This window comes from Lynx rufus, unplaced genomic scaffold (assembly GCF_022079265.1).
Source record: "Lynx rufus isolate CCGP_SWC_20201006 ecotype Redwood Valley unplaced genomic scaffold, mLynRuf1.p SCAF_13, whole genome shotgun sequence".
Lineage (NCBI taxonomy): Eukaryota > Metazoa > Chordata > Mammalia > Carnivora > Felidae > Lynx > Lynx rufus.
The window spans coordinates 53,335,264-53,360,075 of record NW_025814827.1 but is presented as its reverse complement, the minus strand read 5'-3'; the positions used below and the strand labels follow the sequence as shown (position 1 = coordinate 53,360,075).

The window sequence follows — 24,812 nt, the reverse complement described above, 5'->3', positions numbered from 1 at the left end:
GCTCAGGGCCAGGACTGAAACTTTTCTGAATGAGAGGACCCACACCAACCACCATTATTGAACACTGAATGTTTTTCAAAATTAGCTTATTGTTCTTGACTTGATGGTTTGTAAGGAATTCAACCTAAAATTACAAGGCAAAGTAGATAACATGCAAAGTCTATGCTGCAGGGAATGCATTTCATGATAAGTAACATTGTCTGAATCACAAGCAAATGTTCAGTTGCTCTATACATTTTCTGTACTATCAGAAATTAAAACAAAAAAAATAATTTCATCATTTCCAAATTTGTATTAGATGTACTTTCCAAGCTCATCCTATACTTCCAGCAGCAGTTTTTGGACCTTGATAAACTTACAAAGGAAATTTCTATATTTCAAAATATATTTTAACCATATGAATGTGAAATTTCCACACAACCTTCAATTGGAAATGATTAATTTGCAATGTAATAACACTTTAAATTTTTGCCAACAAAAATTTTATGGATTCCCCCCCCCCCCCAAGTATCTATAGAATATCCTTGCTTTTGGCCTCTCGGGCTGCAAAGCTTAAAATATTTACCACCTCCTAATGTAACACTGTTTGTCAGCTATATTTCAATTAAAAATATAATAAATATTTATCATCTGGCCCTTTATAAAGTTTGCCAGTCCACATCCTAATATTTCAAACTGGCAAGTTTTTCCTGTGAATTACTTAAGATGCCCTTTCCTCAACACATTCTTAGATGTTCTCTTCAGAATTTTTCTCACAAATATATCCATATAATTTCTGAGCTACATAAAATCTATAATGTGTAATTACACTGATTCTGTGAGCAGCTTTCTTACTTTGAATAAATAATTTTCTCTCATTTATGAACTCTTGATATATACTGGAAACTACTGCCAAAGTCTCTGCCACAGTAAATAGTGGCTCAGGTACCCTGGTCATATCAAACAATCTGTTGGGGAAAGCTTTACACACACACAAACACATAGTTTTTTCTCCTTTGTCAATCTGCTGATGCTACTGTGGCATTTTCTAGAGAAGTTACTACAGTATGTTCTCTGACATGTATTTAAAACAAGATTTTTCCATGAAGGCACTCTTATTTAGTAGAAGCATAGTTTTTCCTCCAGTGGGTTTTCTGATACTCACATTTAATCTAGCACTGTTTTCCAACTCACCACATATATGATTTCACTGTGTGCAGTCTCTGATACACTTGGCATCGTGACTTGGAAATTAAGAAACACATAGTAGCCCCCAGTATGAACTGCAATGTGCAACTGTATGTTATCTTTTGCTGTGTAAATTACCCCCAAACTCAGCAGCTTAAAACATTTACTACATTTACCAGGGACGAGAATTGGGAGAAGTCTAGTTGCACAGGTCTAGTTCTGATTATCTTGTGATGTTTCATTCAAGGTGTCAGTTGGAGGCTTCCAAGCTCATTCCCAATTGCTGGTAGACTTCGGTTCCTCACCACGTGCACCCCACAATATGACAATTTGCCTCAGAGTAGGAGAGTAGGAGTAGGAGATCATTTAGAGTGGGTGCCCAAGAGAGGAAATCACAGTCCTTTATAGTCTAGTCTTGGATCTAACATACCATCACTTCTGCTGTTTGCTACTGGTCACACAAGACCAATCGTGGTAGAAGGTACAGGACCATACAAAAACGTGAACAACAGAAGCCAGGGCCATGAGGGCCATTTCAATGGCTGGCTATCACTCAGTAAGCCAGTTTGATTTGTTGATGGACTTTTCAAACTCAGTATGTATTAGTCTGTCTCCAGTATGAAACTCTGATGTACATGGAGTTGTGACTTCTGGGTGAATGCTTTTCCACAGTTACTGCATTCACATGGCTTCTTTGCCAGTGTAAATTTTCTGAAGTGCAACCAAGACTGACTTAACAGGTGAAGGCCTTTTCAAATTTCAATACATTCACACGTTTCTTGCTAATGTGAGCATTACAGTATGCAAAGATGTGTGACCTTTTGGTAAATGTCTCTACATATTTAATGCATGTATAAGATTTTTGTTCTGAATGGCTGCAGATATTAAGACTTGAATTTCCCAGTTACCATGTTTCTCTCCAGTATGAATTGTCTGATGTTCAAACGGCTTCTGATTGAAGACCTGCTCACATTCCATATACATATAATTTTTGTACACGAATTCTTCAAAAGAACCGGAGTACTGATTGGTGGGCAAGGTCTTTCCTACTTTATTTCATCTTGGCCTATATTCTTAACTCTGTTTTCCACAGGAGATGGAAGAAGGTTAGGTTGTCTTTAAGTTCCGATCAGAGTTGCTAGAAGAGGGGTTCGAGTCTCTGACTGATCTCTTCAGGCTCAACTTAAGTGCTTTTATCCAAGACACCAAAACCTCCAAAGTTTGTGGGTTTTAGAGGGAACTTGATTCAAAAGTCAGTCTCCCAAGAACAGTTGGAAATCTCAATGACAATACTAAATTGCCTAAGGACCACTTCTGCTTTCCTTGATTTTTATTTATTGCAGCCCTACTGGTGATGAAGTATCTTTGCTTTTGTTTGTCTGGATCCATCTTTATTCCACAAGGCCTTTTCCTTGGCAGATACTGTATCTGCCCCATGTCTGCATTTTGAAGATGTCATTCCATTGTCTTCTGTCCTTGATCATTTCTACTGAGACATCAACTGTCAGTCTTATTGGTGTTATACTGAATATCTTTTCTCAAGCTGCTTAAAAAACATGGCCCATTTTGGATTTTCAATAATTTTATCATGGGTACCTAGGCATAGTTTCAAACAGTTCTCCTGGACTGGGATTGTCTGAACTTTAGTCTGTGCTTTTTATCAGTTTTAGAAAACTGCTGACCATAACCTCTACAAGCATTGTTTCTACCCCAATTGTGCTCTCCTTTTGTGACTCCAAAATACATGTCAGACACTTTGAACATATCCTGAGATTATCCAGTGATAATCTAGTCTTCTGGGTCATGAGGAGTTAATTTTTGAGTTCTAGATGTCCTTTCACACAAAACATGAATCATTCCTTGACATATTTCATATATCAATCCTCTCCATTTTCTTCCACATTAAATCACAATCGTTTAAAAGTAATAGCCTTACTCCACAATCTAGATCATTTAGATTCAATTGTACATTTTTTTTCCCTCTTGGTTGTCATGATTTTGCTTCACATACCTAGTAATCATTAAACAGTATGCTGGATACTGTATACAAAAGAACTGTAGAATCTCAAAAATTATCTCCAAGACAATTTCTTCCTCTGAAAATGGTTCCCCTTTGCCGTTAGGCAGTTTTGGTAAGATTTAGACCAAAGTCCAAATTTATCCATTTCTAGGGTGTGGACCTAGAAAGTTTTCAATTGAGAAACTGGAGGGACCTTTGTATCCTCTTCAGCTTTGCCTTTCAGAAATTTTCAGCTTAGATTTTTAGCCTAAGCTTCAACATTTAACAAATATCTTGATAGAAATAAACTGGCTATTCTTTTAAGGCTTTCAAAACCTCGTTTCGCCACTCCAGCCCTGTGTACTCAGTAAAAGCACAGCTGGTTTCTCTTAATGTGGCCCTCTGCCTAGGCCAAATCCAGACCCCCAGACTGAGCCCAGCTTCTACAAAGGAAACTGGAGGGTAAAAGTTTCTGATCTTCTACTAACCTCTGAATAGTTCTTCCCCTGATGGGAGTGAGTCTAGTGTAAGCATTTCCATATCACACTGGTGCTTTTAAAAATAAGGCTTTTGAAAATTATCCTGCTTTAATAGGTTAGATTGTGTGTTGACCTGGTGTGGGCAGTAACATCTCATGTAAAACACTGAACCTGTACAGTGTTTATAACGCAAATATTTAAAAGTGGTAGAAAAACAAAAATGATGACTTTGGTAATTTGTGAGATGTATAAATTTAGAATACTAAAAACATTCTTCAATGCAACTCACTCCTCCAATTCTTTTTATCAGTTTCTTCTTTGACAGAACCCGTTTGTTCACAAAGTTAAGACATCATAAATAGCTGAATTTTTCTAAGAAAGAACACTATAACTTTCCTTAGTAAGATGGCTAGATCTTTGCCAATAAAATACTTTTGACTGGTTTATTACAACTTATGATTATAAAATTGCTCAGTAACTATCGAGTCTGCATATTAAGTTTAAATTTGTTTCTTAATTTTTTTAATGTTTAGAGAAACAGAGCACAAGTGGGGGAGGGGCAGAGAGAGAAGCCATGAAGCAGGCTCCAGGCTCTGAGCTGTCACCAAAGAGCTCAACGCAGGGCCTGAACCCAATAACTTCAAAATCATGACCTGAGCCGAAGTCAGATGCTTAAACCAACTAAGTCACCCAGGTGCCCAAAGTTTAAATTTGAATATCAAGGTTTTTTCTATGTAATGAACCATTCTCATGTGAACTTTTTCTTCCAGAAACTCCCATTCTGTCCTCCCCATATGGAATATATAAGCACATAACTGGGAATAAATATCTTATTTTTGCACCTCAAAGATTTGTATAGTTGGATGCCTTCTGGATAGTTTTGAGTCTTGATTTCCACTAGTGATTCTGAGATTTGGGAACCATGGCTTATAAACAGAAAAATACTCAAAACCCGGCACATTCTTAAAACTTCTAAGATTATTTTTACTTGAAGGACCTTGCTTGAATTTCAGACTGAATTAAGATTTGCTGCCTGTATGCCTCATATGGCACTTACATAGACTAAAAACAGCCAAAAAAAGGTTTCAGAAGCAGAAACCTACTATTAAATAGTGGTCACATACTTTTAGATCCATTATAGACATGATTTTGGTATTTAAGGGTATTTCAAAAATAATCACTTCATTAATGTCACAATTTACTGGAATATTTAACATTTGCTCATTAATGTACAGTGTGTGGAGATGCAATTACCACCCTAAGTCATCTTTAAGAATAGAAGGCTGTGAAAGCAAATAAATTCTTACATATATAAACAATTACTATTTTTTCAAGTTTTATTAAGTAACCTCTACACCCAATGTGGGGCTCAAACTCAGGACCCCAAGATCAAGAGTCACATACTCTTTCAAACTGTGGCAGCCAGGTGCTCTTGATATATTCAATTGTATCACCAATCCCACCTACTGGATACAATGTTTTAATAATTTCCTACGATCTTTTAAAGAACTAAAGAACTATTCCACATAGCTCATTTATTAAAACTAAGAAAGATGATTCCTTTTGGGGAAAAAAGGGTGGTAAAACAGGACAATTATCATCTCCCTCTGCAAAATATTTCTTTGACCTGTATTATTTGGAATTAATCTATCATAAATTATTCCACCTAGTTGGAAACTTGAACTTTACTAACAATCAGGGATCATCTGGTCTGTGAGCCAATTCTAGTCTGCTGCTTCTTTTTTGTAAACACAGTTTTACTGTAACACAGTCATGTTCATTTATTTCTATACTGGCTATGGCTATTTTTGCACTGCAACAGCAGAATTGTGTCATAGATCATATGGCCTGCTAAGATATCTACCATCTGCCCTTACACAGAAAACGTCTGCTCACCTTAATCTACATGAAAATATTTAAATACATTGTTAAGTAACTTATAACTGCCATTAAAAAAAAAAAGATTTTATTAAATAATCTCTACAACCCAATGTGGGGCTCGAACTCACAACTCGGAGATTAAGAGTCACAGGCTCCAAAGACTGAGCCAGCCAGGCAGCCCTCTACCATCATTTTGAAACTAAAGAATTGGATACATTTTAGTTTGTATTTGAAAAATGCATCACTGGTAATGGTTTCTCTCTATAAACCAAAAACATTTGGCAACTAAACTTCTGAACACCAACAAAAATGAAAAATCTGAAAATGAAATTTCTAAGAGATCAATTTGAGTATCGAATGACTCTGTTCTCATAGCTTCAGTTTTTGTTTTTAAAATCTTTTCACCTACACATTTAAAATAACTCAAGTCCTACACATATAATAACAGAAGGGATAGTGTGGATTGCTTCTAATTTTACTTGTAATTTTAGGGTATTATATATAAAGTGGCTTCACTAACCCCTACAAAGACAATTATTTGGATAAAATGAAATACCAGAATCTGAAGAGAAGGGAAAGAAAATAAGAGCTCCACGTTTAAAATGGTAAGATCTTTTAAGAACTACAAGTACCTAAAACATATTAAATGATTAGGACAAAACATTTAGTTTATTAAGGTCACAAGAAAATGATCTGGTGAGTGGAGACACATAATTACAACTAACTTGTATGAACTAGTGAAGCAATGAGTAAACAGGTCAATTGTTAAAGCCCACATCACTTGTATTGGAATAAAATATAATACAAAATAATTTTGAAAAAATAGGTCACAACACTAAGAGAATCTTAACTAAAAATGAGGCAAACTTTTAGAACAGAAGAGCCATTATTAAAATGTTCATAATTTTTACACAAGGCGAATAAAATTGAATAGAAAATCAGCACTGTGGGAATTAAACAAGTGTTTCTAAACTACAAATTCTGTGACAACTACTCAGTGTGTTTACTGTAGATCTTAGCACTACTTGTAAAATGACAACCAAAATTGCTAGCACTGTATTAATTTTAGGGTTTATAAATTTTATATATTAAACAGTAATGATTGAAATCTTAAAACTTTGACTACCATTAGCCTTCCAAAATCATTTCTATTGCCTGAAAAATTTCTATGAAATACTAGTATTAAACACTTTAAGATTTAACTGATATGACATCTGTGGATCCCCCCACCTACCTGCCCCCACACCCACAGAGATAAAACTAATATTGGGGGTGGGGATGGAAATCATGCTTACAGGATGATGACAAGGTTCAACTTAATAGTAAATATCCTCAAAGTTTGTTAATTAGATTTTAACTAATGTAAAGAGATCACAGTACTTGGATATCTAATGATTGGATATTGGGTATGAGATATTAATGCTTGTACAGTTTTCTCAACTACACACCGATGTTACCATAAGAAATCCATTTTGAAGAGTGGTTCCTTCCCCTATTAAATCTTAGAAAATTTTATTTTCAGACATTTGAGAAACTGAAAAGGCTGCTGAGAACGTCAAGAATTCAAATACAATAAAAAAGTAAATAAAACCCATAACTGTTGAAACAAATCAGAAATTGTTCAGCCTAAGAATTAAGGTAATTAATTAAAATTATCAATTTCAAGAAAAACAAAAATTAAAGTCAGACTTCATCAGATCCACAGAATATGAGAACATACATCCAAAAAGTTTGGCTTAATATTCATAAACCAATTAAGAGAAAACAAAAGTATATTTTTCAATGTTAGCAGCTCTGCTAATAAACTAAAACAGGCTTCAAAATATTTCCAGTGGCTCAAAAGAACGTCTAGCCAGAGCTCAAAATTCAGGTCCAGGTAACAGTGGAATCAGAAATCTGTGCAATCAATCTTTTCCTGAACATTTAAAAACTAAATTTTCACCAGTATGTGTACATCCAAAATGAATTTTGGATCTCCTCTCATGGTATAGTATAAAAGCTTAGTAATATACCTCCCTACTAAAACTTTCATCATATTGAAAAATTTATTTTTATTTTCCTATTTTACACAAAAAAGAAAATAGCTTTTACCAATGAAATGGTAAAATTAGAGGCAACTATAACTTAAAATTACACAGCTTCTTAATGTTTTATTCAGAGCATTCTTTATACAGAAGAAGCTTCACTGATATTTAATTTACTGCAGCATCCTGTGGGTGAAGCACAAAATTACATTAATTATAAACAAAGAAACAAAGCACTTTTGACTTTTTAAAATTATATATATATTTATATCCAGTTGACAAATAGCATCACAATTATTACCGTATAAAAAACTAAAAATCACCATGGAAGCTAAGGCCTAAATCTTATTCCAATTGTTCCCTTTTGTTTATATCTAAGAGATATTAGAAATTAAATTCCAGTACCTAAAAAAAAAAAAGGGGTCTACATTATTTACACACAGTATGGAAAATAAAAGCTGCTTTTTGGCTAAGTTAGATTGTGGTTACCTACACAGTATTTACATCGTCAATGTTAGGGGGGAAAAAGCACTAAACAAATACCATTTCAAATGGAAATACATTATGCCTGGAATTTTGTTCTAAAATTAATTGTATATCCTAGTGTCTGTTGAATAAAATTTGACTTCCAATAAATCTATTAAAAATTTGAAAAGGAGTACCACTATGCATCTTTATATTGCTAACCTAACCACTGTTAAGTACAATATTGTAGTAACTACAAGCACTGAAGCTTAAATGAAACAATGGCAACATGTGTGTAGATGGAATTTTATTTAAAATTGTAAAATATAATGCCTTAATGTTTACCCATAATTATGAGACTATCTAATATCCTTTTCATCCTTTAAGTCTCATATATAATATGTCCCTAAACAGTGAGACCTTCCAGTAACTTACCAAAGCAAAGTTTAATTATATTATTCTGTTCTTAGAATTATTTTTCTAATATTTAAAAACATATCTAAACCCTTGGCAAAAACAAACGCAATCAATTCAGTGTAACAGACTGAGCTTTAAACTGTACTTTAATTTTCAATTAACTGAAACCTATAGGTTAATTGAACCAAATGTAGAATTTTAAATGACCCACTACGAAGCTTTTCAATCAATTATAGAATGCATAGAAAAGTGGAGATAAGTTTTGGGGAAGGTGTAAGGTAGTTAATGTGGAAAATGATAAATGCTAGTTTTAATAACAAAAATGGTACTTAATGTACATGAAAGTTAAATTAACAAAGTATAAAAGAGAATAGCTTAAATAAACTGGGATTCACATATTACAATAGCAAAGTCATGACCAAATGAACTGAAGACAAGAACAGTTCTGAAAATTCTCTTTTCAGCCTACTTCCAAAAGAAATAGTCAGGCTTTTTTCCTGTACATAGTTTTGAGCTTTGTCTATACCATATATAGTAGAAAAATAAATTCTTTAGCAACCTAGAAACAGTTTATAAAACTCTTAAAGTTTAATTTTCTTTGCCAGACATGCCAATGTTAAACTGACAGCTATAAATTAAAGCTATATAGACAATAGGTTATTAAGTAATATAGAACAAGTTAAGAATACTACATTTACCGGATTTTTCTTTTTAAAAATTACTGTACTTTCTTAATTCCTGTGTGCTTTGCAATAGGAATAATAGGGACTTTGTTTTCTTAGAAAAGATAATAACATGTAAGAGTATAACACAAATAAGATAATTTATAATATACATGTACTTCAACAGCAGCCTGGTTGATGTTGACATCTTGATTCTGAAGTTAAAATTAGAAGTACAATACCTAGGACATAACAGTTGGGAAAGACGGTATTTATTTTAGGGAAAAATGGAGCAAATCAAACTCTTAGGAGCCTCCAATCTCAAAATCATCTATTTACTATAATACACATAAGACAACCTTAAAATTGTATTATGAATGAGGATTACAACACGGACCAAAGAATTTCCTCTTTCCTACAGGAAAAGATAACCTAACAAGGAAAAACAAACCATTTTTTTTTTCCTTTCCAGAAAAAAATGGCATGGTTTGGTAATAAACAAATTTTGAATAAAGCCTAAAAAAATTTATGCCACCAGTTCTGAAATTTTTATCCATAATTTAGTGTTCTGGTTGGATCTTTACTAACATAATGTTTAACCCCCAAAGCAGCAATCATTTACAGCAAATCTGGTACCAACATCAAAAGAAAAAATTGTTTTAAAAAATGGTGCAAAAGCATTTTGGATTTTAGTACAACATATCACAGAAAAGAATATGAATACAAGTTTGCAACTTTATATATACACACTCCAAAGAGGCTGTCAGTACCCAAAGTATTTTTATTGCTATATTAGCAATGGATTTTTGGATATGTTTTTAAGGGCCACATAAAAATAGATTCAAGGAACAGATTAAATTGAAGTCCTAGCTTAAAATGTTTGGTTTAAAGAATTTTCTACAACAAATTTCATGTTTATGTACGAAAAGTTATATAACCTTATATGAAAATGTCATGAAGTATTTTCTACACTATACTAAATGTATTTCCCAAGAGGGAAAAAATTAAAATATCTAAAATATATTAGATTAAGATTACAAGACCATCATAGATCTTTTGAACATGCATCTGTTTACAGAATTAACAGTATACAAGATGTTTATTTCATTATGGACCATAAAGAAATGAGTTGGTGACAACTATCCTTTGCACAATATTATCAACTCACTTTAGCCACAAGTATATCCTTGGTATGCGTGTACAAGAAATATGTTCATTTACCCCTCATCAAATCATCCACAGGTTTATTTAGAAGTAAAGATGAAGGTGCAGAAATATGATAAGTGTATTTTTCTTTCTTTCAAATAACATCCCAAGCATGGCATAAGTAGCCTGAAATTATAAAATACTTAACTGGGCTTTTAGTTATCTACACAGACTGCTAAAATGTAAATTAAGTTGCCCAAATCAGCACATCAAATAACAAAATCAGCCATAAAGCAGGCTGAAAAGCATTAAATGTTTCATATATGTGAGTTTTTAAATCATTTAATTTCTATAGAAAAATTTTATTCACAATATAATGTGACAGAAAATGCCACAGGAATGATATACTGATTGCAATAAGGTTGCATGCAACAGCAGCTTTGTATTTTATAGCTATTTTTGTTTATAAAAATTAAACCTCTCCAGTCATGCTTATCACATGTTAGATTTGTAATGTAAATGACTAAGGAATTATACCATATAGTTCAAAGAGAAAATGTCTCATCATTTTGACTGTGAATTACCTGTAAGAAAAATCAAGTATACTACTGAACCCTGAAACATGCATGCCTAGATTTGCTTTTTGTCCAAATTCAGGCTGTCTGCAATCAATTCGTACTTATATAATACCAAGAGGATCTGTCTGTAACTGTGGTTGAATCAGCTGAGGTTGCAAAGGTGGTGGCAACTGAAGCGGTACCATTGGTTCCACCAACTGTCCTGGGTTTGAAGGTGGTGGAGGAGCCACAGTGTTCACAGTTTCCACAATTTCTCCATTATAAAAGAAAAACTGACACTGCTGAATGAATGTTTCAACAACAGACTGATGGATCTTAGTAGTAGACAGAAACTCTCGATTTTCAAAATCGGGTCTCATCAAGGTTGGCCAAAAACAGATGGATAAGTTGTCTGCTGTCATTAGGTTGATTTTGTTTTGCTGACTAACCCTGAAATTATGATAGGAAAAAACAATTAGAAACCAATCAAAATTCATGGCAATTTAAGTATCAGAGATCTCAGATGATTTAGTTTTAAAAATTTTTTATCTTAACTTCAAATTTAAACCATCTTTCTTCTTGTGCATTCTAAGATTTTCAACTACATTCTAGTAACAGGAGACAGCAAATCCATTCCTTATGAAAAATCAAAGATAGTCTTTTAAAAACGTGGTAGCAGGGGTTTTATAATTTATGTATAGAAACCTTAATGTGCGTGAAAAAAAAAAACCTTTTTCTCAGAGTAAGGAGGACACGTGACAAATTTTAATGAGTTTCTGGCAACAGATGCCGAAAATTCTAACTGCATATCCAAATTCCTTGACTATTATGAGAGATTAAAAGACAAACCGTGGTACTGTCAGCTCGCTGATCCTTGGAAAAATCAAACTTTAGAAAAATTACTCTATCATATCCTCCAACCAACAGACTTTTCAACTTTCAAAAAACTTAGTTTCTAATATTGCAAAAAAGAATCTTTTCCATCATTAAATATATTGTACCTTGCTACAAATTTAATTTGAAAGACAACAGTTCACAGAAACACATTCCACCTTAAAATTCTTAGTTAGAATTTTAATAAGAATTTATCACTTAAGAATTTACTTAAGAATTTATAAATGATTATACACTGTATTAACAGATTTACATATAGCTCTTTAAATATGTGAGCAAGCACTTCTACCATTGTAATAAGAACCCTAAGAGAAAAATCTTAAATTATAAATCAAAATTATTAAATTGGGGAAGAATCTTAGTATTTTTATCTGATGCTCTTCCACACATAAAGAAATAATCCAGGATGGAAGGTAGTGGGAAAATCTTGTAATTAAATTTGCACATCAAAATATTTTAAATATAAACCAAAGAAACCCCTTCCCCCAACCACAGGAATTGTTCATCTGAGGTAAAGTAATATGCCCTAAAAATATGTGTTCTATGGTAAAAGTTATTACTATTTGTTAAGAGACAAAATTAGAATATTCAGAATAAAGTTAACTAACTATAGTGGGTCCATTCAGGTGTTTCTATGCAGTAGACAAGTGTAGATTCTGAAAAAAGAAAACCGAACAAAAAACGAAAGGCAAAAAACAAAAACACCTATAAAGTTGAAAGACATTACAGCATGGGCATCAGGTCTACAAAAGAAAGGTACCAAGTAAGAGATGAGGGTGCCTAGGAAAGGCTTCCTTGAAGAGGTAATGTCTGATGTTTGAGTTAAGAGTGATGGGCAATTGGTAAAATGGTAGGAAGGGAAGGTAATTCAGTCAAAACAGTGGTTCTCAACTTCAGTGTGTATCAGAACCTCCTAGAGGGCTTGTTAAAACAGAGACTGATAATTATGTCTGGGGTGGGACCTGATAATTTGCATTCCTAACAAGTTCTGGGGTGATGCTGCTACTGCTGGTTTGAGGACTACATTTTGAGAACTGAGGCAGTCATATTAAGATGTAATGACAGGCACAAATTGATACCTCTGATTAAATGCTATTAATCCAGCTACTTGCTGTGTTGTGTACTTAGAGGAAATGGAAAGAAGGCGTAACTGAGTAAGTTAGAACTAGACCACTTAATGTTGAACATTTTTTTCTTTAGGATATAGGATGTTATTCAATTAAAAAACATCTTTATAGAAAGATCATTCTTAGATCAGGATCACAGGAGGATCAAGAGGAAAACTGGCATGAAGAGAGCTTAATTACAATGAAACTAGAGTTACCTAAATGAGAAATGATAATGGCTAAACTAAAGCAGTGGCACAGGAACAAATAGGAAAAATAATTAGAGGAGAAAAAAGTGATTCAACACAGGAACTCACTGAATATGGAGGCTGAAAGAGAATATAACAAAAGAGTAACTCCATGGATTCATTTCTGCAATTTGCCAATCATCTATTATATATTTATTTATCATTCATTTCTTATACTAGAACTTAATGAGTGACTGCTTTATTCACTTTCTATGTCCCTAGCACTCTTCAGAATACTTAGCACACAGAGTTCCCATTACAGTCTGGTTGACCAATCCTTTTAAAATTTAAGTCTAGGGGCACCTGGGTGGCGCAGTCGGTTAAGCGTCCGACTTCAGCCAGGTCACGATCTCGCGGTCCGGGAGTTCGAGCCCCGCGTCAGGCTCTGGGCTGATGGCTCAGAGCCTGGAGCCTGCTTCCGATTCTGTGTCTCCCTCTCTCTCTGCCCCTCCCCCGTTCATGCTCTGTCTCTCTCTGTCCCAAAAATAAATAAACGTTGAAAAAAAAAAATTTAAAAAAAAAAATTTTAAGTCTGATGATATTATTTCTCTGCTTTACTCTCCAGTGGTCCCCCTACCACTCAGAGTGACAGGCATGCAATGCTATTTTCATTAAGAAAGTCTCATTCCTCACCTCCTCACAAATGTCAGTTGGAAGTCAACAGTGTGCTTAGCGACATACACTCATAAGCAACTTCCTTGTCAGTAAAACATTTTAAAGATTAAAGTTAGACATATTACACTCTGAGAAGTACTGTCCTATATAATCTCACACTGTCTCTCTTCTCTTTCTGACCGTAATTACCTCTTACTCTGTTCTTCCTTCTCTCTACTGGAATCACAAAGTCCTCTGCCATTCCTCAACACATCATGTATGCTTCTGCTGCTGTATGGTTGTATTACTGAAGCCAAACATGGTACTGTCTAAAATAATATTGCTAGTGGACTAGTACTATGCTTCTCTGACCATGCTTTTCCCCTTGGTCTTTTTTTCCCTATTCTTTTAAATAAAGTACAATTCTGGGGTCCCTGGGTGTCTCAGTTGGTTAAGCGTCTGACTATGGCTCAGGTCATGATCTCAGGGTTCATGAGTTCAAGCCCCACATCAGGTTCTGTGCTGACAGCTTGGAGCCTGGAACCTGCTTTGGATTCTGTGTCTCCCTCTCTCTCTGCCCCTCCCCTGCTCACACTCTGTCTCTCAAAAAGTAAATAAACACTAAAAAAAAATTTTTTAAATAAAGCACCAATTCTTACTTCAGCACTTTAAAATGGCCAAACAATAATATGTTCACAAACCATCTTTACACTCTATATTGGGTAAGGTCTCTAACAGTACCATGTACACATCTGTTATCATTTCAAGAACCATTTGTATGATAATTTTCAAAAGATGATACTCCACTAATTTTATGACAATACTAGTTACTAGTATGCTGGTATTTTCTCAAGGAGGGAGACTTCAGAGAATAGTTACTAGAAACCTTAATATAATTTTATACTACACTGATTGCAACAATAAAACTTTAAACATTTAAAAGATACAAAACTGAAATGTACTTGGGTTTCAATATTGATGTTATAAGTTAAAATAAAAAAAACTTCATTAGTGTCAATAGAAATTATAAGGAGCAGACTTTTGAAAAACTTAGCACAAATACTAGTAATTCTATTTAGTCCTAAGAACAACTTTGTGAGGTGTTATATTTCTCATTTTTATAGTTGAGAAAATGAAGACTTAAGCAAGGTTAAGTAATATGCCTAAGGTCACATAACTAATAAAAATGTTTCACATCTGAGCCTCTCTGACTCAACAGTCTGAGCTTTAAGCTATGACACAATACTGCCTTTCACTTAATAAATGGTATTGTGAAGAGAGTTATCGCTTTACAAAAAAGGATACGCTTGAAGTTTAACATATTTAAGATTTTAGTGCAGGATTAATGTCCTGCATTTCAGGTTAACAGGATGGACGGTAATATGAATTTAAGTTTCTGATAAAATTTCACTTTGTGGGCTATACCCGAACAAAACAAGCAAGATATACAAAAGCAACAGAGTGTGATACAAAAATTAAGTGAAACCTCTAAGAGACTTGGGGTCTTACTCATAAGATGTGTCACTTATTAATTATGTGACACTGAGTATCTAATTTCCCTCTTTAAACCTCAATTTTTCCAACTTCAAATAGGTTCATTTGGTTAAGAGTCATTTCATACCTAAAATTCTAAGTCTATAGAAGAGAACTGTTGAATAATAGCAATATTCTTACTACTTATATACTTACTATACTATTTATATAATCATTACATGTACTAAAAGAGTCACAATCATATACCTTTTTTTTTTTTAATTTTTTTTTTTTAACGTGTATTTATTTTTGAGACAGAGAGAGACAGAGCATGAACGGAGGAGGGGCAGAGAGAGAGGGAGACACAGAACCAGAAGCAGGCCCCAGGCTCTGAGCCATCAGCCCAGAGCGCGACGCGGCGCTCGAACTCACGGTCTGTGAGATCGTGACCCGAGCTGAAGTCGGACGCCCAACCGACTGAGCCACCCAGGCGCCCCATCATATACCTTTCTTTAAACAAGTTGTGAAAAGTCTATTTTAAAAATCCAGAGAAGACCCAAAATTCAACTATATTTAAAATTAGTTTGTCTCCTTTTCTCTATCTTATTATTAACCCAATTTAAAATTGCAAGTTTAAAATTTACAGTGCAACTGCATAAACAAAAAATAAAAATACCTGTTTAGATGTGTTATTACATATCTGAATACATCATAGTTTACAGGATGAAATTTCTTAACAATTTCTTTCAATGCATGAAGACGTTCTGTTTTATCTGGGATTTCTGTAAAATCAAAGTAGGAAGGAATTTGTTGAAACACACATTTAAAAATATTTGATAAAGCTTCCTGCTTTGCTTACTGTAAAAGACAATGAAGAATCTGTTTGAAGCATATGAGAATAAGTAAACAAAAACAAAATGTTCTAAGAAACCTGCTAAATACATTATCTATTACAATAGCCTTTTTGCATGTAAAGCTAATCACAAGGTCAAACTGACTCAGAGATGATAAAATTTGAAATGGTTATACTGAATAAGCACCTACTTTCCTACCTTACTTTTGCAAAAAATGACTTAAGATATGAGGCCAAAGTTAATTTGACTTTAAAAAACTTAAATACACATGTGTACACACCATACAAAGGTTAATATTTTACTGAAATATGTTAGAGATATTCACATGAAGAGTTCATTTAATTTTCTTACACAGCCTCTAAGTCTGAAATAAAAATACAAATCACAAATTTCTAGTACAATGATCTTCAAATTGCTAGAAGCACTGAGTCACCTGAGAGACCAGCTACAACTAAATATTTCTGGGGATCACTCCCCCGGATTCTGATTTTGTTTACTTGCAGGAAAATAACCTTTAAGAAAGAGTCTTATAAGCTGAATTTTTACTAGCTACACATTCTAGTGTATGGATGATTTTAACACAGAGCAATCAGTACATTAAACCCACCATCATCATCTCTCTCCAAAAAAGGAGGCTTACAACTTACTTGCTGCTTCCAATAGTTCTGGATGAAGAGAATATGGAATTAACGGGTCTGGCAGATCTGCAAAGAAAGCTTTAAGAGCTCCAGCTACAGCATTTACTGTTACTTCCATTGATACGAGACTGATATTATGATCTACAAGACAAAAATTTAAATTTATAATTTATATAATATAATTTTAATTAATTATAGAGTCTTCTCCTCAGCCGTGTTTCTTTACAGGCTGATTCACCCCTCCCCAAATGTGTGTTTTTTTTTTTTTAAGTTTATTTATTTTTTAGAGAGAGATAGAGAGCACATGGGGCAGGGGCAGAGAGAGAGAGAGAGAGAGAGAGAGAGAGAGAAAGAAGTGGGGAAGAGAATCCCAAACAGGCTCTGCACTACTAGTTCATGGAGAGGGCTCCATCTCATGAACTGTGACATGACCTGAACCAAAATCAAGAGTCAGATGTTCAACCAACTGAGATGCTCAGGAGCCCCTCCTACTCTGTTTTAATAAGTTTGCCTACATAAGGGAAGAGAGAACCAAGCAGGAAGCATCTTCTACTACAGCAAATGTAAAAGGCTGTTAGGCTTATTAGTATGTTATAGAGCATTAGCATTCACTAATACCTACCTTTTAAAATATTTTGTTTACATAAGCTATTTTACAGGGGCACCTAGGTGGCTCAGTCAATTGGGTTACCAGGATTCCCTTTCTCTCTGCCCCTTCCCCACTCTCTCTCTTTCAAAACAAACTTTTAAAAAGGCCATAAAAAAACAGAAAGACAAAAGATAGGAATTAAGCATATAAATTTTAGTTTAAACCTTCTACTTCTACTTGCTGAAATCAAGTGAGTTTACACCTTCTAGCTTACACTTGATTTTTTTGTATGGAATAGTTTCATTTCAACCCTTTTCAGGGAAGTTCTGACTTAAAAAACAAGAATGGAATATACTAAAGGTGTATCACAAGGTTAATTTGCTATTAAAAGAATTATTTTTTCTTTTTATAATTTTGATTATTTATGATATCAAATTTTGGTATTTGTGACAGAAAATGTAAAAACACAGATCAACAACAACAAAAAAATTTCCCCCATCACCTAACAATCACTATTACATTTTATTTATTCGGGCATGTTTCCTTTCATCCCTTTTTATTCATTAAAAAAAAAAAAACTAGAAAAATCATAAATACATTTTTATACCAGATTTTGTTTTCAAGGCATTATCTAAGATGATTAAAATTTCACAAGCAAACGTTTAAAACCTTTCCTGTGTGTACCAGGTAACATTTAATTGTAACATAACTGAAAATTTGCAAGAACAGTACTAAGAATTCATACATCCTTAACCCATTAATAACCTTTTGCCCTAAATGGTTATAATGACCACAAAATATTCCCCAAGACTTAACAATTTACATAATATTTTATTACTGAACATTTAGATTTTATTTAAAAACATTAAAGATGCTATGATAAACACTATTATATACTAAAGCTTATTTTCTTAGGCTACATTTTCTATAACAAGAGCTATCCGATGAATATTTGATATGGTGTGTGGCACAGAAAACTCTTCATTATCTCATTATTCATCCCAGTTCCTCTTATCACTCCTAGTCTAGATATGAAAAAGTTAGGGTTTAGAAAAATTAATTGCCCTAGGCACAGTAAGTGACAGAACGAGAAAACAAAACCATGAAGTATAATTCAAGAGGCCATAGTATTGACTATAATCTATTCCTTAATTACTGTAAGTGAAATTGCACAAATTTAAAATGAAGTCCTATACATAGAAAATACTTCCAAAGCTTTCACACCACTCAACAACTGACATTTTACCATTTTAACACACATAAATCTACACTATTTTACACAGGAATCTAGTATTCCACTTATAAAGAACGTGGATAGGTCCCCTCCTCTTTTTAAAAAAATTTGAGACAACACTGCTATAAATGCTCCTTCAAGTATATCTTGGTAAGCTTATACAAAGACTTCTGTAACATAAATATTTGCAAGTGGAATTTCTGGAGCAAAGTATCTGAATTTTAATAGTTATACATGAACTACCTCTCAAAAGGTATCCACAACCAACAGTGTACAACATACCTGCTTCTCTACACTCTGTCAACAATCTTTTCACTCTGATAATAAATCAAAATCAACTCTTTTTATTTTAGTGTTTGTATCTACAAATCATAGAGACAGAGCATATTTTCATATACTCTTTGGTCTCTTTCTTCTGATGTGAACTGCTTATCCCATCCAAGATTATTCCACACTTCCTTCAAGTTTATCATTTGTCTCCCGGTTTTGTTTACGTTTTATCCACTATCTCACACAGAGATAGCAGTCCAGGTTATCATCCTGTTTAGGATTTCTACATTTCATATCAAGCTTAGGCCTTGATACTCCAAGATTATAAAATATTCACTCATTTTTCTCCATAGTGCTTATAGTTTTTTTACATTTAAAACTTTGATTTCTTTTTTTTTAATTCCTAATGGTTAGCTGGCCCTAAAGCATGGAAAAAAAATTAAACTGCACCTTTAAATAAGTATTATTTCTGACTTAGAAAGATGCTGATTTGTCCTAAGTCAATTGATTGCTTTTCTAATTCTGGTAACGGATTTATAGCTCTCCTATTCTTGACTGTGGTAAATATTCTATCACACATTTAAAATCCTGCTTCAAGACTCTTTCCTCCCCAAAATCCCACTTCCTTATAAAAATCAGTCTTCCCACCATGAAATTTCAGTAAGGAAAATAATTTAAAAATGATTGTATTTTATATACCTCACCTTGATCAAACTGCTTTTGAATATTGTCTTGATCAGTTTTGTTCCCACTAACACGGTAAAGTCCTTCAGTACATAATCCTATAAGAATAAAGAAATATATAAGCTTTTATACATACATACATACATACATACATACATACATACATATATACAACAGAATACACTCAACCTTAAACACATCTTAGTAACTTAGAAAAATATGGTGGTAAAAAACTATTAAGAATTAAAAATTTTGGGGCATTTGTTTTGAAATTCTTAATGGACCACTTTTTCTCTTAAATCATTTAGGACATCCAGTTCCATGCAAAATGAAAAAACATGTTTCTTCCTATTTCTTCCACTAAGTATAGCTAAAATTCCTGAGCACAATATATAAAAAGCAAACATCAAGATTCTCTGAATGGTGGAGAGGAGATAGACTGTCTAATGACACTGGAATTTGCAGAACAAAATGATAGTGAGTTCTCTGGGGTTTCTTTTTGCCTCATATATACTGGACTGGACAACAGAGAAGCTTCAACCCAGAAATATCACATAGCACAGGCAAAAAAAGAGAAAGAAAAAATAACAGAAAACCAACCACAAGAAAAGCTTGCTCTCTCAAGTGGAAGGACTGTGAAAGGTGTAGCCTTAGAAAGCAAAAACAAAACATTTTTCTTATTAGAACTGCCTTCCTCTAGCCGAAGACCATGAAACCCACTCCTCACACACAAGTGGTAACCCAGTAGGGAGATCAGAATTCCACTTCTTCTACCCAGCGGTAAAAATGGCATACACCCCCCCTTCCTCTTCCTGGGGTGTCAATAGGGGTGAATAGAGACCAGAATCTAGAGGTAAGAGGGAAATTACCCTCCCCACCATGGTAGTGTCAGTAGAGGCCTATGGAGACCAAGTAGGGCATCAGGGCTTTCATCCCCAACTGCTGGTGCAGTCAGAAGAGGTTCACTAAAATAGAAGATCCAAAGTCTCATAGCATAATATCCAAAATGACACGGATACAATAATAAAGCTAAAATTATTCATCATACCACAAACCAAGAAAATCTCCAACATGAAGGAGAAAAGATAATTAACAGATACCAATACAAAGGTGCCAGCTGTGGAATTATCTGACAAGGATTTTAAAGCAGCTATCATAAAATATTTCAATGAACAATTATAAACACACTTGAAAAAATTGAAAGTTTCATAAAAAATCAGAAATATAGTAAGACCTAGAAACTTTAGAACTAAGGAAAAGAAATAGAATGGAGACGACAGAGCAGTGAACGAGTGACCTTGAAAATAAATCAATAGAAATTACAGAGACTAAACAACATAAAGAAATTTATACTGGAAAAGGAGGGGGGGGGAAGAATGAAAAAAGAAAGGCCTCAGGGAATTATGGACAATAAAAAAAGACCTAACATTTATGTCACTGGCCAAAAGTCTATACCTATTGTCTGTGCTCAACAGGAAGTTTCTTAAAGCACTTCTAAAAAAGACTCAATTTCGTAAGGCATTATATACTCTTCTGATCACAGGAGTTACAAAAAAATAAAAACAAACCAAATCAATGAAAAAGTAGATTATCTCAAACTTATTCCTTGACCAATGTCACAGCTTCCATGGGACAATGTATTTTTAATTCCTTCTAATTTCTTACCTAGTTATTAGAATTATTTTAGTCTTTACAAAGAATACATAACAATATGAAAGAAGAATGAAGTATATCTCATGCTGGGAGGAAAATGTTAATATTCAGAAATTCATGAACATATAAAAGGAAGCAAAAATCCAATCTGACAAAGTTTCATGGGCTAATGTTGCTATATTAAAAATTTTTTAATGTTTATTATTTATTTTTGATAAAGAGACAGAGGGTGAGCAGGGGAGGGGCAGAGAGAGGGAGACAAAGAATCAGAAGCAGGCTCCAAGCTGTTGGCACAGCAGGTGACATGGAGCTCAAACTCAGGAACTGTTAAATCATGACCTGAGCCAAAGTCAGACACTTAAAACCGACTGTGCCACCCAAGCGCCCCTAATGTTATTTAAATGTTACAAGGTTTTACTGACATAGCCAACATGAATTCACCTGTGATTACTGAAAGAAACCAGACACAAAAGAATTTATTTATGTGATTCCATTTATATCAAGTTCTAAAAAAGGTAATACTTATCTATAAGTGGGGGCTGGGGGAAGTTAGACGAGTTACCTTGGGTGGTTCGGAAAAGCAATTGGAAAGAGACATAAAGGGTCATGAAAATGTTCTGTATCTTGACAGGTGTGTGCATTAAACAGGGGAATGAATTTGTCACATGTCAATCTAAGTGTACCCTTAAGTTTGGTGAACTTCACTCTATGTAACTGGACCATAAAAAATTTTGAAAAATTGTGATAAATTATTGAACTCTACTTAGCAGGTTTCAAATCTAGAGTAGTATGTATACTTTTTGCATATTTCAGACTTGAGCAAATGAGTAAATATGTGAAGAATAAAAGGAGCATGGATTCTCACTGTTCAAGAAGGGAATTAATAACAAAAGGGGAACCAGAATTAAATGTACTGTATGGTGTTAGATTAAAATTGAAGGTAACAACATAAATTCATGGTTTTTAACAAACTGCCACAGAAATAAGTATAGATACATACACACATACATTTCTTAGCTTTCTTAGCTTTTTTTGCTGAGATGGTCCAGAAGTAGCCCCAATATTGGTTTCTAAATACCATTCTCTACCAAAACAAACCAGAGCAATTTGGAGAAAAGGTGGATTCCAAGGATGAATCAGGGAAAGTATAAGCCATGCCTGGTACATCTTGTGCCAGAAAGTTGAGGAAGTACTTAAAGAATTATAGAGATGTATCTTCAAAGGACATAGAATTCATGAAGGAGTCTAAGCTAGGATGATCTGAGTAACATTAATGCATTATAACTCATTGAATACAAGAACACATGAACTCATACCAATATAAATAAAAAGTTACTAAATTAAAGTTTTAATTTCAATGAAGAAATATGGCAGACACCAACAAATAATCAAAATTATTGGGACAAATTGATACACTGTCTCAACAGGTTACGACATACTTAAAAAGATACAACAACCTGGATGGTATTTCTAACAAAAATGCATAATTCAAATCTAATAATGAGGAAACATGATATTCAAATTGAGGGAGACGAGTAGTTCATTTATATAGTGAAATGTCAACCAATAAACACAGGAGAAATTAGATTTAAAAAAATCAATGAAGTCTAAAACTAGTGGCTAAAAGTCTGAAGATAATCTCAAAAATTCTTTTTAATTAAAGGAGCTGAAAAAGGGTAGCCTGGGTGGCTCAGTCAATTAAGCCTCTGACTTAGGCTCAGGTCATGAACGTACCATTCACCAGTTCAAGCTCCACACTGCACTCTGTGCTGACAGCTCAGAGCCTGGAGCTGCTTCAGATTCTGCGTCTCCCTCTCTGCACCTCCCCCACTCGTGCTCATGTGTTCTCGCTCTCAAAAATAAATAAAAACATCTAAAAAATTAAATAAATAAATGAGCTGAAAAAGACATGATCACTAAATGCAATACACCTAAATTAAATTATATCCTGGACTGCTCCTCTCATGAAGGATTAAATAGCTCCAAATGTCATTAACTGAGGTTGACAATTCCTGACAGAGATAAGCATTTAGTATTACTTGTTTAGTGAAAATTTTAAGGTACTTAATCATCTACACTAAAAATCTTGCCTTCCATCTACTAATAATTAAATGATGTAAAAAAAAAAATGAAAAAACATCCCCAACTCAATTATCAAGACGTGAATTATCAAAGTTTTACTTGGACTTAAAATCACCCAAGGTATCTATCATGGGTCTCCAAGCAATAAATAAAGGCATTAGAAATATATTCCAATATTCTGAAACTATACATAAAAATGTAGAAATTGAAAACAACTTTAAGCCAAATCCTTTTTTTTTTCTTTTATTAGAAAAGTAACTAACCTTGTGCTGTACAAACTTATTGGTATCTGAAGTTCTAAAATGGTCCAAGCTCTATCTGAGCTGCTAATGAAGAAAATGAAATAAGAGTTTCAAAGCCTGTTTCTGTACCTTCAGGATGAAATAATACTAAGCCACAAAATAGACTACAGTGTGTAAGAGAAAAAGTAAAATGTGTAAATAACACATAAATTAGACAAATGCGTCCATGTGGAAATGGCATCAGTAAAGAGATGGAAATGGGAATTTCAGGGCTTGTTTCCCTCAAAAAAGCAACTAATGAGCTGTTAAAAAGTGTATCAATTTTTGCAGAAGGATGAAATCTAGTAAAAGAAAAAAAAAAAAAAAGAAAATCACAACCATTAGAAGAAAGAAACCAAAAAGAAAGCAGCTTTTAATTATCCACCCACCATACCCTTAAACTTCAGATTAGCAACAACCATGATGATGGCAGCCTGCACTCTGGGCAAAGTGGAAGCAATACAGATCTTATTCTTAAGGAACTATGGTGACGGGTTTTGACCAGTCTCCTAGATGGAACAACACAAGGGCTTTTTACATGTTTCACTCAACTTGAAGTGTTCCCAGGGCTGAGGTGGCTTCACTGGCATGTAAAGGCACAAGTACTGGCTGCAGCAATGTGGAGACAGGAACAACAGGATCAGCAATGGGAGGGAAAGCCTATCATGGAAGATGTTGGCAAAAGGAGACAGTGGGGGATTACGGAGTTTAAAAGCGTCTACGTATATGGGGGGAATCAAGAAGCCCACATGCATGCCGAAAGCCGGATACATCCTCAGAAAATGCCTGAAAAGATCAGAAACTTTCACCTCTGGCTAACCACAAGCTCTGCTCAAGCTGGAAGTGAAGGCTCAAGCAGAGTTATAAATGGCCTGGGTAAGTGTTAAAAGAGTAAGTGAACACAATGTGCAAAGACTTGGAAAGAATTTTTTTCCCAATGACTTCAGGCATTTAAACAAACTGTCAAAACACTAGCTGACCACTAAGCTAATGGAATACAGACTTCAGTAGCCACAAATGACAAAGAATACAGACTTTAAAATAGTAGTTTAGGAAAGTCTCCAAACAAGCAAACATAGCCAATAAACAGCAACAAAAACCCTGGTAAGGGAGGGGAATCTGATATCCAGAGGTAACACAAAATTCAAAACCCCTTATTTTCAACAACATATTAAAAGGCACAGAAAGAAATAAAACTGGTATGCTCAGAAACAATATGGTATGCTCAAGGAACAAAAAGAAATGAACAGAAACTGTCTGTGAGGAAACCCAGTCTTTGTACTACACAAAGACTTTAAATCAACTCTTTAAAAAAATGCATGAACAAAGAAGTGAAAGGAACCAGAGGGATGACAATAAAGTGAGTATCAATAAATACAAAGAAATTATAGTAAGAACTAAGGAGATTCTGGAAC

The 24,812-nt window shown here is 34.0% G+C and overlaps 1 protein-coding gene across 3 annotated transcripts in view; it reads right to left on the bottom strand.

The window, feature by feature from the left end:
* Positions 1-7,787: 7,787 nt before the first annotated feature.
* The window catches only part of ARHGAP5 (Rho GTPase activating protein 5), a 74,974-nt gene continuing 57,949 nt past the window's right edge, over positions 7,788-24,812 (bottom strand). For all 3 annotated transcript variants that reach the window (XM_047075583.1, XM_047075582.1, XM_047075584.1), the window contains exons 4-7: positions 19,402-19,479; positions 16,614-16,745; positions 15,789-15,894; positions 7,788-11,247 (exon numbers count right to left, since the gene is read on the bottom strand). In XM_047075583.1, the coding sequence (XP_046931539.1) occupies positions 10,920-11,247; positions 15,789-15,894; positions 16,614-16,745; positions 19,402-19,479 (644 nt within the window). In that variant the 3' untranslated portion in view covers positions 7,788-10,919. The remainder of the gene's footprint in view (positions 11,248-15,788; positions 15,895-16,613; positions 16,746-19,401; positions 19,480-24,812) is intronic.